This window comes from Pogoniulus pusillus, chromosome 10, assembly GCF_015220805.1.
Source record: "Pogoniulus pusillus isolate bPogPus1 chromosome 10, bPogPus1.pri, whole genome shotgun sequence".
In the NCBI taxonomy this organism is placed as follows: domain Eukaryota; kingdom Metazoa; phylum Chordata; class Aves; order Piciformes; family Lybiidae; genus Pogoniulus; species Pogoniulus pusillus.
The window spans coordinates 2,180,228-2,194,464 of NC_087273.1; the positions used below are offsets into that span (position 1 = coordinate 2,180,228).

At 41.0% G+C, this 14,237-nt stretch overlaps 1 protein-coding gene across 1 annotated transcript in view; it reads right to left on the reverse strand.

Annotated features, from left to right (window-relative positions):
• Positions 1 to 286: 286 nt before the first annotated feature.
• The window catches only part of HHIP (hedgehog interacting protein), a 73,621-nt gene continuing 59,670 nt past the window's right edge, over positions 287 to 14,237 (reverse strand). The window contains exons 10-13 of the mRNA XM_064149491.1: positions 13,583 to 13,713; positions 12,928 to 13,009; positions 3,631 to 3,779; positions 287 to 1,979 (exon numbers count right to left, since the gene is read on the reverse strand). Coding sequence (XP_064005561.1) covers positions 1,786 to 1,979; positions 3,631 to 3,779; positions 12,928 to 13,009; positions 13,583 to 13,713 — 556 coding nt within the window. The 3' untranslated portion in view covers positions 287 to 1,785. The remainder of the gene's footprint in view (positions 1,980 to 3,630; positions 3,780 to 12,927; positions 13,010 to 13,582; positions 13,714 to 14,237) is intronic.

Genomic DNA, 14,237 nt, shown 5'->3' on the forward strand with positions numbered 1-14,237 from the left:
TGCCCTGAAAGGGTAATTTTGCTACTGGAATACTGCGGTATGGCTGAAGTGTTGTAAATTGTTGAGGTGTGAGCAGCTGCTCATCAGAACTATGGGATATGCACACCAAGGCTACTCTGCTTTCACTTCATGGGCAGGAGTTTATCAAAACCAGGTAGTGCAAAGGAAGTCTGATGGTCGGTACGCAGTGAGCGAGGAAATGCCACTCACAGCCTAGAGCTGGAGATAAGTGGGCCCCAGTTGTGGAGTGCATCTAATTAGACTATTAATACTTTAGAAAGCTGACTATAGCATGTACACCATATTTATTGATACATTTACAAAGACTCAGTTTTACGTTAGCTCTTCAAGGAACATTTACATTTAGAACTGGTGAGCATCATTACACGTTTTGTACAAGTGACATCTTACACAGCCAACACCTGCTCATCTGAGCTCTCGTCCAGGGGCGTCCCGGTCAGCGGGAAATCAGCAGCAGCCTACTCCTGAATAATCTGGCCTGTCCTGGTACAGTGAAAAATCACTTTATCATTGAATCATGTCGTATAGTCAACCAGGTTGGAGGAAACCTCCACACTCATCCAGTCCGACCTATCACTCAGCCCTATCCAATCAACCAGACCATGGCACTAAGTGCCTCATCCAGGCTTTCCCTGAACACCTCCAGGGACGGTGACTCCACCACCTCCCTGGGCAGCCCATTCCAATGGCAAATCACTCTCTTTTAAGGTATGCTGGAATTTTATTATGTGTGGTTGGTGGTTGTTTGGGTTTTTTTTTTTCATCTGTTGTAAAGGAAAACAAGTTGACGCAAGGATACATTTCTAGTTTAGCTCCGCACCACGCTAAAGAGTGCCTTTTTTGCTCTCTTTTTCCCCGTCTTCCCATGCAGTTGGTGACAAATGTACCTTTAGTATTTGACAGGACATGGTAAATCTGTCTCATCTAGGTGATGTCTATGTTATAAAAATAAAACAATATAAATAAGTAACATGAACCCAGTGCCCATCATTAAATCAAACATATAAGATAAGAAGCAGACCTTCTAGGATGACTGGTTCGGAAATATGCGAATATAATTTAATTCTTAAACACTCGGAACAACCTCGATATTAAGCGGCGATAACCAGGTTTGGCATCTATGCTAGATAAAGAAATGCGTAACATTCTGTAATAGAGTTACATGGCTGAAAGTGAAGGTTACAGGCTTACAATGAATTGCCTAGATAGGGACGCAGTAAGGAGTTCTGCAATATTGTCTCAGGATGTAGTTCAGTTCACCTTAGAAACTGCCACAACTGGAATTGATTAAGTCCAGCAGTGTTGCGCGGCGACGGTTGAGAGCTGCTCTGATTGCTAGAATCAGATAGGTACAGACACGAGAGTCTGGGGAGGTGTCAAAGAATCCATCAAGACATCACGCACGTCCTTTGACTTTGAAAATGTGGTTTACAGTGGAATTACTTTGTAAACTATTTCTCAGGAAGAAATAAATATGGAAAAAAAATAAAATAAAATAACAAATTCCACTAGCCATAAAACCATATTGGTGATAGTGCCTGCATGGGTATGTGTGCACCTACTGGGGGCGGCAGGGCTGCCGGGGCCTACGGCAATATTTACACACACACGGAATTGCTCTGCACACGGGTGGGTGTCAGACTTAAATTAAGGAAGTCGATCGAATCAGCGGTATTTGTTGCAGGATCACAGTCGTTCAAACAAAAGGACAGGATTCAAAACAAATGCCCGTTGAAAAGCGTAGCTCCCAAGCAGTCCCAGAAACTATACAATGTAGCTGGTTAGATCCAGCAAATAGGATGTCATGTCTAGGATCTGATCAAGAATACCTGCCCTCGTCACTCTTCGGATGTTTCGATCCACTTGTTCGCACTGAGGGCCCAGGTAGCCTTTTTTACACAAGCACTTATTGGGCCTCACGCAGACACCTCCGTGGCGACAGGCTGGGTCACATTTGGCTGCGGGTGAGAAAAGAGCGATTCTGCCGTTGGTTGAGAGCATCACAAACGCAGAGATACAGCATTCATCAAGAGCTAAACCTCCAGGGACACAGAAATGAAAACCAACACGGAAAGGAGGAAGTGGTACAAGTTTTGTAACTATATTTTGTAATGGTTTAGAATATTAGGAGCAGGAGGAGGTAATTTTGTCTGTCTGAGAGGCTGTCACCTAGGACAGACTGAAACTCAGATTTTCCTAAATGTCCAACGTTCCTGCCTGATTCTGGGGTGCACTGAAGAGCCAGCTCAAAAGATTTTAGCATCTAAATACCTTAGCATTTGAGAACAAGACAAGTAGTGCATCTAGATCTTTAAACAGTGGTGGTCTACCTCCTTCCATCTCTTATGCAGGCAACCCAAAAGTGTCCTGAAGTAAGTGAGATATTTCAGCAGCTCCAAGGCAGCAAGTACTGTATCTCAGGTCAGGATGAGATTGCATGTGCAGGGTTCTGCACTACATGCTGTCCTTAGCAGAGCAGGCTATAACTGACCACAGAGGTACACTCCTTTGACTCTAGAATCACTTATACTTGAAACAACATTGAATTCCTTTTAGAAAAAAAAAAAGAGCCAGAATATTGTTCAAACAGCTTTTATCAGTTAAGTTTCAAACTTCTCCCCTCTCTCTTTAGCAGAATCCTCACAATTTACTTACAGAGTTCTAGGTTAATCAGCTTGCTGAAGTCTCTCAAATATAAATGCTATTTTAAATTGTAGCCAGTGTTTGCTAAACCAACCATCAGTAACTTTGGTTGTGTAAGTATTTTCCTCTGGCGTAGAGCCACAGCACTGTGATAGCCACAATGTGTCTTTCTTATCTGCAGACATTTTGCTCTTTAGTGTACTCCATTACAATAAAGCTCTAATATTTATTTACAGAAAATTATAATGCCCTAAATAAAGCCAGGTTTGGGGATTTTAGTCATGAGGCTTTTTTGATTTCACTAGGAGGAAACCGACGCCTCATAAGGTACTCTTACAATAGTAGCTTTAGATCCAACCTAGAACATAGAATCAACCAGGTTGGAAGAGACCTCCAAGATCTTCCAGTCCAGCCTAGCACCCAGCCCTATCCAGCCAACCAGACCATGGCACTAAGTGCCTCATCCAGGCTTTTCTTGAACACCTCCAGGAATGGTGACTCCACCACCTCCCTGGGCAGCCCATTCCAATGCCAATCACTCTCTCTAGTAAGAACTTCCTTCCAACATGCAGCCTATGCTTCCCCCAGCACAACTTGAGACTGTGTCCCCTTGTTCTATTGCTGGTTGTCTGGGAGAAGAAACCAACCCTCACCTGGCTACAACCTCCCTTCAGGTAGTTGTAGACAGCAATGAGACATCTCTGTTAAGTGCTGTGTGGGCTATAGGGCAGAAAGATTCTTAGTCTACATATTTGCTGCAGCTTTCTCGTACCTTGCCTCTTTCAGCTTATCTGTCAGAGAGCTGCATCTAAAGATTTATGTTCTCCCACAAGTCATAAGATCAGTATTTCTTTAATCTCTCAGTAGCAATAGCCAATGACATAAAAGGAGAATTTCCTCTCAGCAGAGAACTAAATGATGACATGTCACATTTTTTCACTTGTTGCTGTGAATCTATATACAAACCAGTTCTGCAGAACTCTCCTTCCCAGCCTTGATTACAGCAGCATTTTCCTGTGGGAGTGCAGTGCCCGTTCCGACAATGCCTCGAGCATTCGGATGTCAGTATCTGTGCAGGCTGAGCTGTTCTTTTGCATTCTTCAGGGACTAAAGGCCTGAATAAAAATATATCAACCAAGCAGGTAGTTACAGGCTGGGGTCAAAGAGAAAACCTTTAGGGTTTTACTAAAGATCTGATTCTCTTTTATGATATTATCAGTGGGAGAAATCTATGTTCTAAGGGTATTGCTTTTTTCTCACCCCCCCCAACAAACACAGAGGTAATGTGCTGCATTACAAAAAGATACAGAGGGATTTGCTGTTCCTTCATATAACTATTTTCAGAGGTCTTCTACGAGATTAAGTAACAGTCTTTGAAAATTCTTGAAGCATAAACCTGGCAAAACCAGCTTGCTGAAGAGCTTATTGTAGGCAACACATATCTCTAGATGATATCGTTATCTGATGTGCTGAAGTTTACTCATCTTTTCTTCAGACAGCACAGTCGTATGATTCAGTCCAGAATCTGATGGAGTCTTTTTGCTTTCCTAGCTGATTTCTATTTCCAGCCTTATGCTGGAAAGAGTAATCTGAATGGCAAGTTCAGCTTAACCTTGCAGATTTTTTATTCCACATTTTCATGAAATCCTATTTGGATTATACAGTCTGGATGCTTTATTAAGCACCTGAACATAACTTGGTGTCAAGTCTTACATAATGCATTCTTTTCTGTCAGTTTCACAAGAGAGTTTGGATGTCCTGTAGCCTTTTCCTTTACAAAAGCACAGCATTATCTTCCTTCACAAAGAAAGAACTGCAGTTTCCCTCCTGTAGTGTTAAGTGTGTAAAGCATTAAGTACTTTATCTGAAGCATGCCTGTGTGCCCTAACTGTGATATGACTTCCAATGCTTTGTAAGATATTTCTTGCTTGGGTTGTGGTGTGTTTGTTTTTTTTTAATTTAGCTGTATGTTATTGTACTGACCACTCACTTGCTGTCTTGAGTTCAGCAGCTAGAGACTGATGGGATCACCAAAAGGCTACAACAGAGGTACCACATTTTGTTTCTGCTGTGGATTTGATTGCATGGAATAAGTGTGGATGTCCCAAAAGATCTAAACAGCCCCCATTTAAGTCCATTTTAGTGACAAATATGAAATCGCTCATTCTCAAGGAAATAATATCAACTACTGCCATACATTCCTAAGTTCAAATTTGCAGGACAAATATTCTAATAGTTTTGTGGAGAGGTGAAAGAAACTTTCGATAAGTGTCCAGCTGGAATCCAATTAAACCATGAGATAGAACAGAAAATCACATTGTTCATTGTATTAAACTCCAAAATACAATCAAACAGATGGAGTAGCAACTTTTACAGTGATTACTCCATCTTATATTAAACCTCAACACTGATACTCCTGTGTGGAGGAAAGGATAAGCTTTGGACTGAGAAAGAAAGGATATGCAGAGTACAGTGGCAGGAAAAGAGGGGGTAACTTGAGCATCCTTGTTTATCTCCTATTTCAACATAAGAAGAAATGTTGAGAGAAAAAAAGAAGATAAAGAAAATAGAATTAACTAGTTGAATGCAGGCTTTTCTGTGCACAGTAGCATCGTTCAAAGTATCATAGAATCATAGTCATGTTAGTAATCCTAGAATCATAGTCATGTTAGTAATCCTAGAATCATAGTCATGTTAGTAATCCTAGAATCATAGTCATGTTAGTAATCCTAGAATCATAGTAATGTTAGTAATCCTAGAATCATAGTCATGTTAGTAATGCTAGAATCATAGTCATGTTAGTAATCCTAGAATCATAGTCATGTTAGTAATCCTAGAATCATAGCAATGTTAGTAATCCTAGAATCATAGTCATGTTAGTAATGCTAGAATCATAGTCATGTTAGTAATCCTAGAATCATAGTCATGTTAGTAATCCTAGAATCATAGTCATGTTAGTAATCCTAGAATCATAGTCATGTTAGTAATGCTAGAATCATAGTAATGTTAGTAATCCTAGAATCATAGTCATGTTAGTAATGCTAGAATCATAGTCACATTAGTAATCCTAGAATCATAGTCATGTTAGTAATCCTAGAATCAAGGAATATTAGACAAGGTAAAAATAATTTTTTAATCATAGAATCAAGCAGGTTGGAAGAGACTTCCAACCTCATCCAGTCCAACCTAGCACCCAGCCCTGGCCAATCAACCAGACCATGGCACTAAGTGCCCCAGCCAGGCTTTGCTTCAGCACCTCCAGGGATGGTGACTCCACCACCTCCCTGGGCAGCCCATTCCAATGCCAATCACTCTCTCTGCCAACAACTTCCTCCTAACATCCAGCCTAGACCTCCCCTGGCACAACTTGAGACTGTGTCCCCTTATTCTGTTGCTGCTTGCCTGGCAGAAGAGCCCAACCCCACCTGGCTACAGCCTCCCTTCAGGTAGTTGCAGACAGAACTGAGCTCTGCCCTGAGCCTCCTCTGCTGCAGGCTGCACACCCCCAGCTCCCTCAGCCTCTCCTCAGAGGGCTGTGCTCCAGGCCCCTCACCAGCTTCCTCGCCCTTCTCTGTACACCTTCCAGTACCTCAACATCTCTCCTGAATTGAGGATCCCAGAACTGGATTCCTACACTTAAAAATTACAAAAGAAGTTCACAAGCAATGCTGGTTTGGAAACAGTTCTACAAAATATGATTTTCAGTGGAGACTTGTTCAGATTTGAAGCAAAAAGATCTGTCTTCTAACTCCTACCTTTTGGGAAGAAAAAGTAAATCTGAAAGTGAGGTGGTTTCTTTATAGCGAGCTGCATCCAGCTGCATTTTTTCTTCATCTGTCTCTGTTAAGGCTAATTAAATGGGAATCCTCTTTTTCTTGCTCAAGCACAAGTACAGGACTGTGTTTAGCAGGAAACATAAGCTCAGGCTCCTGCAGCATCTCTTGGAAAAGAGCTCCATTGGCATGTCTTTGGCATGAATGACCTCACAGGTCACAGAGATATTTCATTTGTGAGGATAACGATTTCTTTTATTAACAGATGTAAAGTATTTATCTCTGGTGGTGCTGGAAGATGGGGGCAGGGGAAATAGGTGTTATTTGTGTGGAAGCTGGGAGGCAGAAATCATACTCTTTGGTATCCAGCTGCTCACTTTTATGATGTAAAGGTTTCTGGCGCTCTTGGTACTTGTGACTATAACCCTGCCTTTTTATTCTACCGTCAATCAATAACTTGCACTCACCAGCCCTGGGTAATATTTATTAATGCTGGGGTGGAGTGGAAACAAAGATGGAAAAAATTCTGGTTGGCAGAGTGCCTTATGAGGAGTACAAATGCAGCTGCAGTAGAATCCTTGTGTGTGAGAATTAGTTGGGTTTCCTTACTTGTGCTGTGGGAAAAGCAATTCTCAGGAATTGAATGCTCTTAGGGTAGCAACATGTGTCAAGAACTAGTCTCTGCCCCACAATACTTGCACCTTGCATTCTTAAGGCTTTGAAGGGGTGGAAATTTTCAGGCTCCGCATAAGCTGGAGCGAAACTCACAGAGATAACATAAGTCTTGAAACTGACTGTTGGGAGTTGATCTTTCCAGCAGTTAGACAAGCCTATGATTTTGTTTATATAACTAGTGCTTCACTGTGTCTCCTGACGTGGAAAGTGGAGAGGAATAGATGGAGCCACACTGTGAGCTGGAGAGAATTTTTTCCCTTGTCTCCCTCAATCTATAAAACTCTAAAGGGTACAGCTTGATTACTCTTACAGTAAGCACTATTTGCTGCGCAGAGAGTCAGCCAAAAATGTAGCTGATAATGACTATTTATATGGCTGCACAATTCTAGTTATCTTAAAGAGCTGTTCATATATACAGTACAGTACAGTATATCTTGCTTCTTAAAACATGCTTTCATGAAACTGTATAACAACCCTAAATGTATGGAACATGGAGGAAAAGCTGTACTGGGGGCTGGGGCCCCCGTTGGGTGCCTTTGCTGACGTGTGCAGCGAGCTGGGAATTCTTGGCTGTAGATTGTGTAAAATAGTTTTTGCTGCATTACTGGAGCTCGTCTAAGAAAGTAGCCTCTACTGTTAGTTTAGAGGCATATAAAAGTCTAGCATGCTTGAACAGATTGAAACTCATCCTGGAACCACTTAAGATTTCATGCCTTCTTTAGTGCATCTCTTCACAGTTCCACTAAACACAGGGAGTGATTTAGTTGCTGTATGTGCTAGCCTGTAACTCAGACATATATAAATCAATGCAAATGGAGGGGCAAATTCAGCAGGAAGACAATGGTGCTGAAGAGAAAACAATTCCTCCATCATGCCTTTGACACTCTATCAAAAATCTGTACTTTCCCACTAAAGTGAGAAAGAAAACAGTCAAAATTTCTGGCTGTCCAAACTGGAACCAGAGACAAGGGCACAGAAATCCTGCTTGTGGTACAAAACCTATGGATGTTATGCTTCAACTAACTGCACACAAGACATGAGGCTTTAGAATGATGCTTATCACCAAAGGTTGTGCATTACTTTCAGCATCCCCCCCTCTTTGTAAGGGAAAATATCAAGTAAAAACAATCGTGTTTCACTACTTGTCATGGACTAAATTTACTACTTGTCATGGAGTGAATATAGCATCTCCTCAGGTACAGCTTCTAAAATTCAAAAGTCCACCTTTAGTCCTGGGAGAGATGCCAAAAGCTCCTTACTTGTCTCCAGATTTACCACATGGGAATAATGTGGAAAAAACTCACGGCTTTTAAGATTTAAACTCAGCAGCATATCAAATTTATTCTTATATGGTATACTTGTTCATGACCTCTAGTCTTAAGAAATTCTGTCATGTTTGAAAACTAGTCCCTAGTGAAGCCTGTATCAATGTTAATAGCTAAGAGGTCAATGCAACTGCTAAACAGTTTGTATTACTGTCAGGGTGGTCATGAAAACAACACCTGCTGCATGAGCACTTGGCAGCTGGGTCAACAGGCACTGTGGGAATTTATCAATTTAGGGGGCCACTTGCATAACACTTTGACTGATGAATTGGGAAAGACTGGCTTACTGGGCTAAAGCTGCTCTATTATGTATGACTTTCTTTAGCATGGCAGAGGCTTCCTGCAGGCTCCAGAAAATAAGCAAAAGATAAACTGAGCTGTTTTTTCCCTTATAAAGCGATAAAAACTGAGAACTCCTTAAGAGCCAATGCTAGAAAGACTGAAAAAAATTAAAAAGGAGGACAAAAAAAAAATCACAAACCAAAACAAAAACTTTTACAGTCAGTGAGCTGTGATGTGATTGAAAAAAATCCCTCGCTTTTTCCATCCTGGGTACAAAGGAGTTTTTGTGAAGCACTTCTGCAAAGTGAAACTCTCTGGGCTGGTATTTGTGAAAAAGCTCTAATTTCTCTTTAGTGTCTCTTAGGGGAATAGTAACTGCATGTGGGGAGGTAAATGAGATAAGAATTTTGCATGCTCTGGCTAAACTAAACATAATTAGACATTAATTCTGGCTTTCTATTCCCTCAAATGACTTAAGGGATAGTAACTTTCTGAACAAAAAGAAATCACACAGCCCACCTGGGCTGGTGACAGCATTCACCAACAAAATTGGCTCATTCTACACAGAGTTTCCAGTAGTAGCTTCAGTGCATATCTACAACCCATCAGAACTGAGTATCTTGATGCAGATTAGTTTAGTACCATATGCTGCTGCATTTTCATTTCCATAGAAATGCTTCCACCAGTGCTGCTCTGCTATCATACTACCAAATGCTCTTGACTGACTGGAAAACAAAATCACCAATGTTTTTATAAAGAGCCTGCCAAAATGAGGTATGACCTAGATATTGTCCCTTGGTGTTTGGCATCAGTCTGTTAGGGAATGCTCTCTGATAGAGGAAATCCCAAAGGTGATGACGGAAAGGATGATAAGTGGAATTACATACTCTGGAGGGGCATGAAAGAGGACTGAGATGGTTTGAATCAAGTTCACGTTTCAGCCCAATGGAAAGCAGCTATTATGGCTGTTGATACAAAACATATTGAAATCCAGATCTATAAGGTGTTAGAAGGAGAGGAAAAGGAAATCTTCCATGTGCAAGGACAATTACTTGAGCTCTGACACTTCTGTGGACATCACCTACTGGCTCCAGTGAGCCATTCTGGTCAAATAAATTATTCATCCTCTTTGAAATCACTGTATTGGCAGTGGCAAACACTTAAAACATCACACTATAAACCTTTCTTGGTTTAGTCCTATTTTTAATGGAAATATTTTGCCTTGTCCATCAGTTTGAGCACTTTTCTCTGAATCTCCTTCATTTTACCTTTAATTTGCCTATAGATAAAAGTGACCTTAAAGAAGTGTTCCAAACAAAGACTTACAAAGCCACACTATGACTGCTTTACCACCTTCCAAAGTTCATTTTCCTACTGCTTGGTCTGCTCCCCTTGATGGGTTTCAAAGAACAACTGGTAATAATGTTTAAATTACAACTGATACAGAATCACAGAAACATTCTGGTTGGAAAAGCCCCTCAGGATCATCAACAACCTATAGCCCTACTCTACAAGGTTCATCCTAAACCATATCTCCAAGCAACATATCCAAACAACTTTTAAACACCTCCAGGGATGGTGACTCAACCACCTCCCTGGGCAGCCCATTCCAATGTCTGACCACTCTTCTGTGAAAAAATGTTTCCTAATGTCCAGTCTAAACCTACTCAGTGGCAGCTTGAGGCCATTCACTCTTGTTCTATCACTATTTACCTCTGGGAAGAGACCAGACCAGAAAGTGATGAGGTCTCCCCTCCCTCCTCTCTGCCAGGGGCTGCCTCTTGCAGGTTTTTTTAAGCACTGTATTTCTAAGATCTGACAAATCAATACTTTGCTGTCTTCATTCATGCCTGATATTCATAGCCTACCTGTTTTGTCTTCTAGAAAGCTTCCTGTGCTAGGGTTTACACTTATATTTGATGTGTTTGCATGGCATATACCATGAGGAAGACACTAAAATATTACCATGCAAAAAATATTAGCATGTAAATGCAATTAATATTGTATTAACGAAGCTTTACATGAGCATTTGCCAAAGCCATGGAACTTCTGAACTGCTTACATGTGGAATGTGAACTTAGCATGCAATGGTAAACAGAACTGCCATGCTCTTCTGTGGAAGTAACTCATTATCCTTCACTTAAAAGCCTGCAGTGGTGTGAGATTGAAAAACAACCAAACTCCAAACTTTGCCTGAATGAAACTGATCCCATCTTTCTAACAAACATTAGCAAAGCTGGCATCCCTTTGCCACAGCCCTGCTGCATTTCAGCTGTGTGCCGATGTACAAAAGGAGCTCAGAGTTTTCTGGTTACTTTCACCAGTAACCAAACACAGCCTTGACCCTTTTCCACACACGAAAACAGCCAACCGTGAGCACAGCAATGGGAGGTCTGGCCTTTCAGGTATGTCAGCTGAAGACCACCCTACTGGAAGAGGTAACAAGAACAAAAAGCCGAGGTCAAACAAGGCAGCCCCATGTAATTAGATCCTAATAGTGGATTTAGGGTGTAAAATTCACTTAAAACCATACACCAACAGACTAAACAATCCTGGTAAGAATGGCAAGTTTTGTTCAAAAAAAAATGTTTTTAATACCAGAAAGCATAAATAAAACATACATCATAACCTTGACTGACAGTCTGCACTAACCTGCAGTAACATCTGCTTCCCAATTATTTGCTAAAGCTTTGGGAGAGTGTAGTTATAAACCACCAAAACTCTACTGCAGCTTAGTATCGCCTGAATTTAGGACTGAATTCACTTGTTGGGCCAATAATCATTTTTAGAATTGAAATTCTGACAAGAAAATGAATTCCTGTCTTAGCAGTCAACAGCAAAACCACAAATGCAACCTAACCATAGGTGGTGCTTACAGGGAGGCATCCTGAACTAGAAGCTGATGGGTTGCTTCTGCGGAGCATGATGTGGTCAAAGTAATGAACGCAACAAACTTAACCTCTGTTGAACGTTTCACTTTGTGTTACTTTTGATTGGGTTTGCAGGATGGATGTGGTGCCTTTACAAGCCACAGACTTGGTCTGATAGAGAAGCAAGATTTGTCAGGAAGAAAAAGGCATTTCTCCAGATAAAGGGAGTATTTCCTAGTTATCTACTCCTACTGCTTCTGGGGCCCCTGAGTCACGCTGGGAACTGCATTTTTGCAGGTCTTTCCAGATTCCTCAATATTTTCATAGCTCTAACTGCTCTGCAAAGATCACACCTTGAGAAACTCCAGTTTGACAAGTTTCATTTAGCCTCACTTTACAATTGGTAAATTTAAATAGTTAAACCAATCATATTAATTCCATGTCTTATAAACAATTTGAGTGGGATTTCTAAGCTTTTGGGAACAGTGCTTTAAGAGCTGTTACAGAATTTAGTGTATTTTTGGCACACAGTCCAAGGACAGAAGGTTTCTTTCCAGGGAGAGACAGGTAAATGCAGGGGTGTGGGAGGATGTTGAAACCTGGTAAGCAGTGACAATTCACACCCACTGCGGTTCTCTCCATTATTCTCCGTTGGTGGTACCTCCTACACAGCTGAAGAGATGTTTGGGAAAGCCTGAATTTGTCACTTGGGGCTTAGTTATGACAGAACTGAAACTGAGGAAGTGAGATTAGAAGTGATGGGCATGGCTTGTTTGCTAGCTTGTACCGTCAAATTCTTTTCTGTAGCAGCTTTTCAGTATACAGAGTAGGTATTGTCAGCCAGTACTAACCTTTAGAGCCAGCTCCTGCTGTGCACTGTCCCACTGCAATGGCAGGTAAGGAAGCAGTAGTGCTGGGGACAATGCTAGCATCTGCCTTTCACTGATGCTGTGTAATCTCTGTGCTATCTACAAGTTACTTGGCTGCAGAACTACCAGGATTATCTTTTACCTGTACTGGTCCACTAAATGTATCTCCACTCCTATGAAACATGAAGAATGTGAATGAATCTAGGTGGGAAATTGGGCAGTACTGAGCATAAGGTTGAAGAGTAAAAATTTCCAGAAGCTGCTGTTCTGACAGTGATTACTTGTGGTGAATCTGTTCAGCTTGCTGCTGGTGGCACCTTTGTTCTGAGGAACTCACCTACACTGAGAATTTATCTTCTTTTGAATGTCAGTATCTCATAATTCAGCTACAGGGAAAGAACTACATTTACCTTTGGTTTTTAACCTGCTGAAAGAAAAAACTGATCTTAGTGGGAAATGCAGTGCTCACCTTTTTGGGTCAATGATCTTGTAGAGCTTTCCACTGTGAGGCTGTGTCATGCTTTTACTGCTTGATAATATGTAAATCTCACCTGTTGAAGAAACAAACACAGTAACTTAGTTCTCCTTTCCCAAGGTGTCAAAGACATGACTTTTGTGATCGGGCTGTACTTGTGACATTAAAAACCTTCAGAAGAAACACTCATCCCTGAAATACACAACAGTATCTGCTATTTGAAAGTTTAAATATGCACTTTCCCCAGATTGTTGCTAACAATGTGAATGATAATTTATCATGAATGTTTCTTTTTGTTTGTTTGTTTCATATTGTAGAGAATTGGTTTAAAAAACCCAAAACTGGGGAGGAAGGGAGAAAAGGGGTTTTGGTCTGATCATGCAGTATCTTTGCCCCTTAAGTCTGTAATGTTGGGAATAAAAGCAAGGATATCAAACATCATGTCACAGTGAGTGATAAAGTTCAAAGAATGCTTGCCTTTTTCAACCCATTTCTCTTCTTGCTTTTCCTTGCAAGGCTGAAAGCAGTGTAGGGAGCTCTGGCAAAGGAAAGCTAGCCTTTGGATTCTTTCTTTCAAACAGGTACTAGAGTTTTGAATAGTTCAGCAGGCATTACTGATAAGGCTTATGATTTAATAACATCTGTTTACCTAATTCATCTTCACCAAATCCCAAGACGGGGCCTGAAAAGAAGCCTCTGCATGAGCCAGTGTTGCCAAGACAGAGGGGCTTCTCTTGCCACTGTTTGGTTGCAGGACTCTGTTGCAGTGTTAAAAAATTTCTGCATTCAAAAACACACAAAGCAAATTATTACATTACATTTTGAATAGAGAGGTTTTCGTAATGTAGGTAGATAAATATGTGCTGCAAGTAGCTACATAGATACATCTGTGGAGTTCATGCCAGTTATTTTTTGGACACTCAAAAAGCACAGCATTTCCCTTCCTGCCATTCAAACATTGCAAAGCTGGGTTCAAGTCATACTGAAGAACCATTTGAGAGAGCTATTTGGCATGGGAAAACTGTGCCCTTTTCTCCTACAAGCATTTATTTTGTTCCATCAGTGATGTTCCAATAAACTCCACAAGTTTTCAATGTCTTGCCAGTTAGACCTGTTTGGGAAGCAGCTCCACAATTAACATTTCTTCTCATCATAATGTAAATTCTGCATGTTAAGTGGCATAGAACTAAAATGAAAAGTGCTGTGTCTTTGTACTTTTCCCCCCCAAGGCTCAGTTATCTTAGGCTTGTTGTCATTCACTGGAATGCTGGGCTGGTTTATTTCCAAAATCTAGAATATAATCT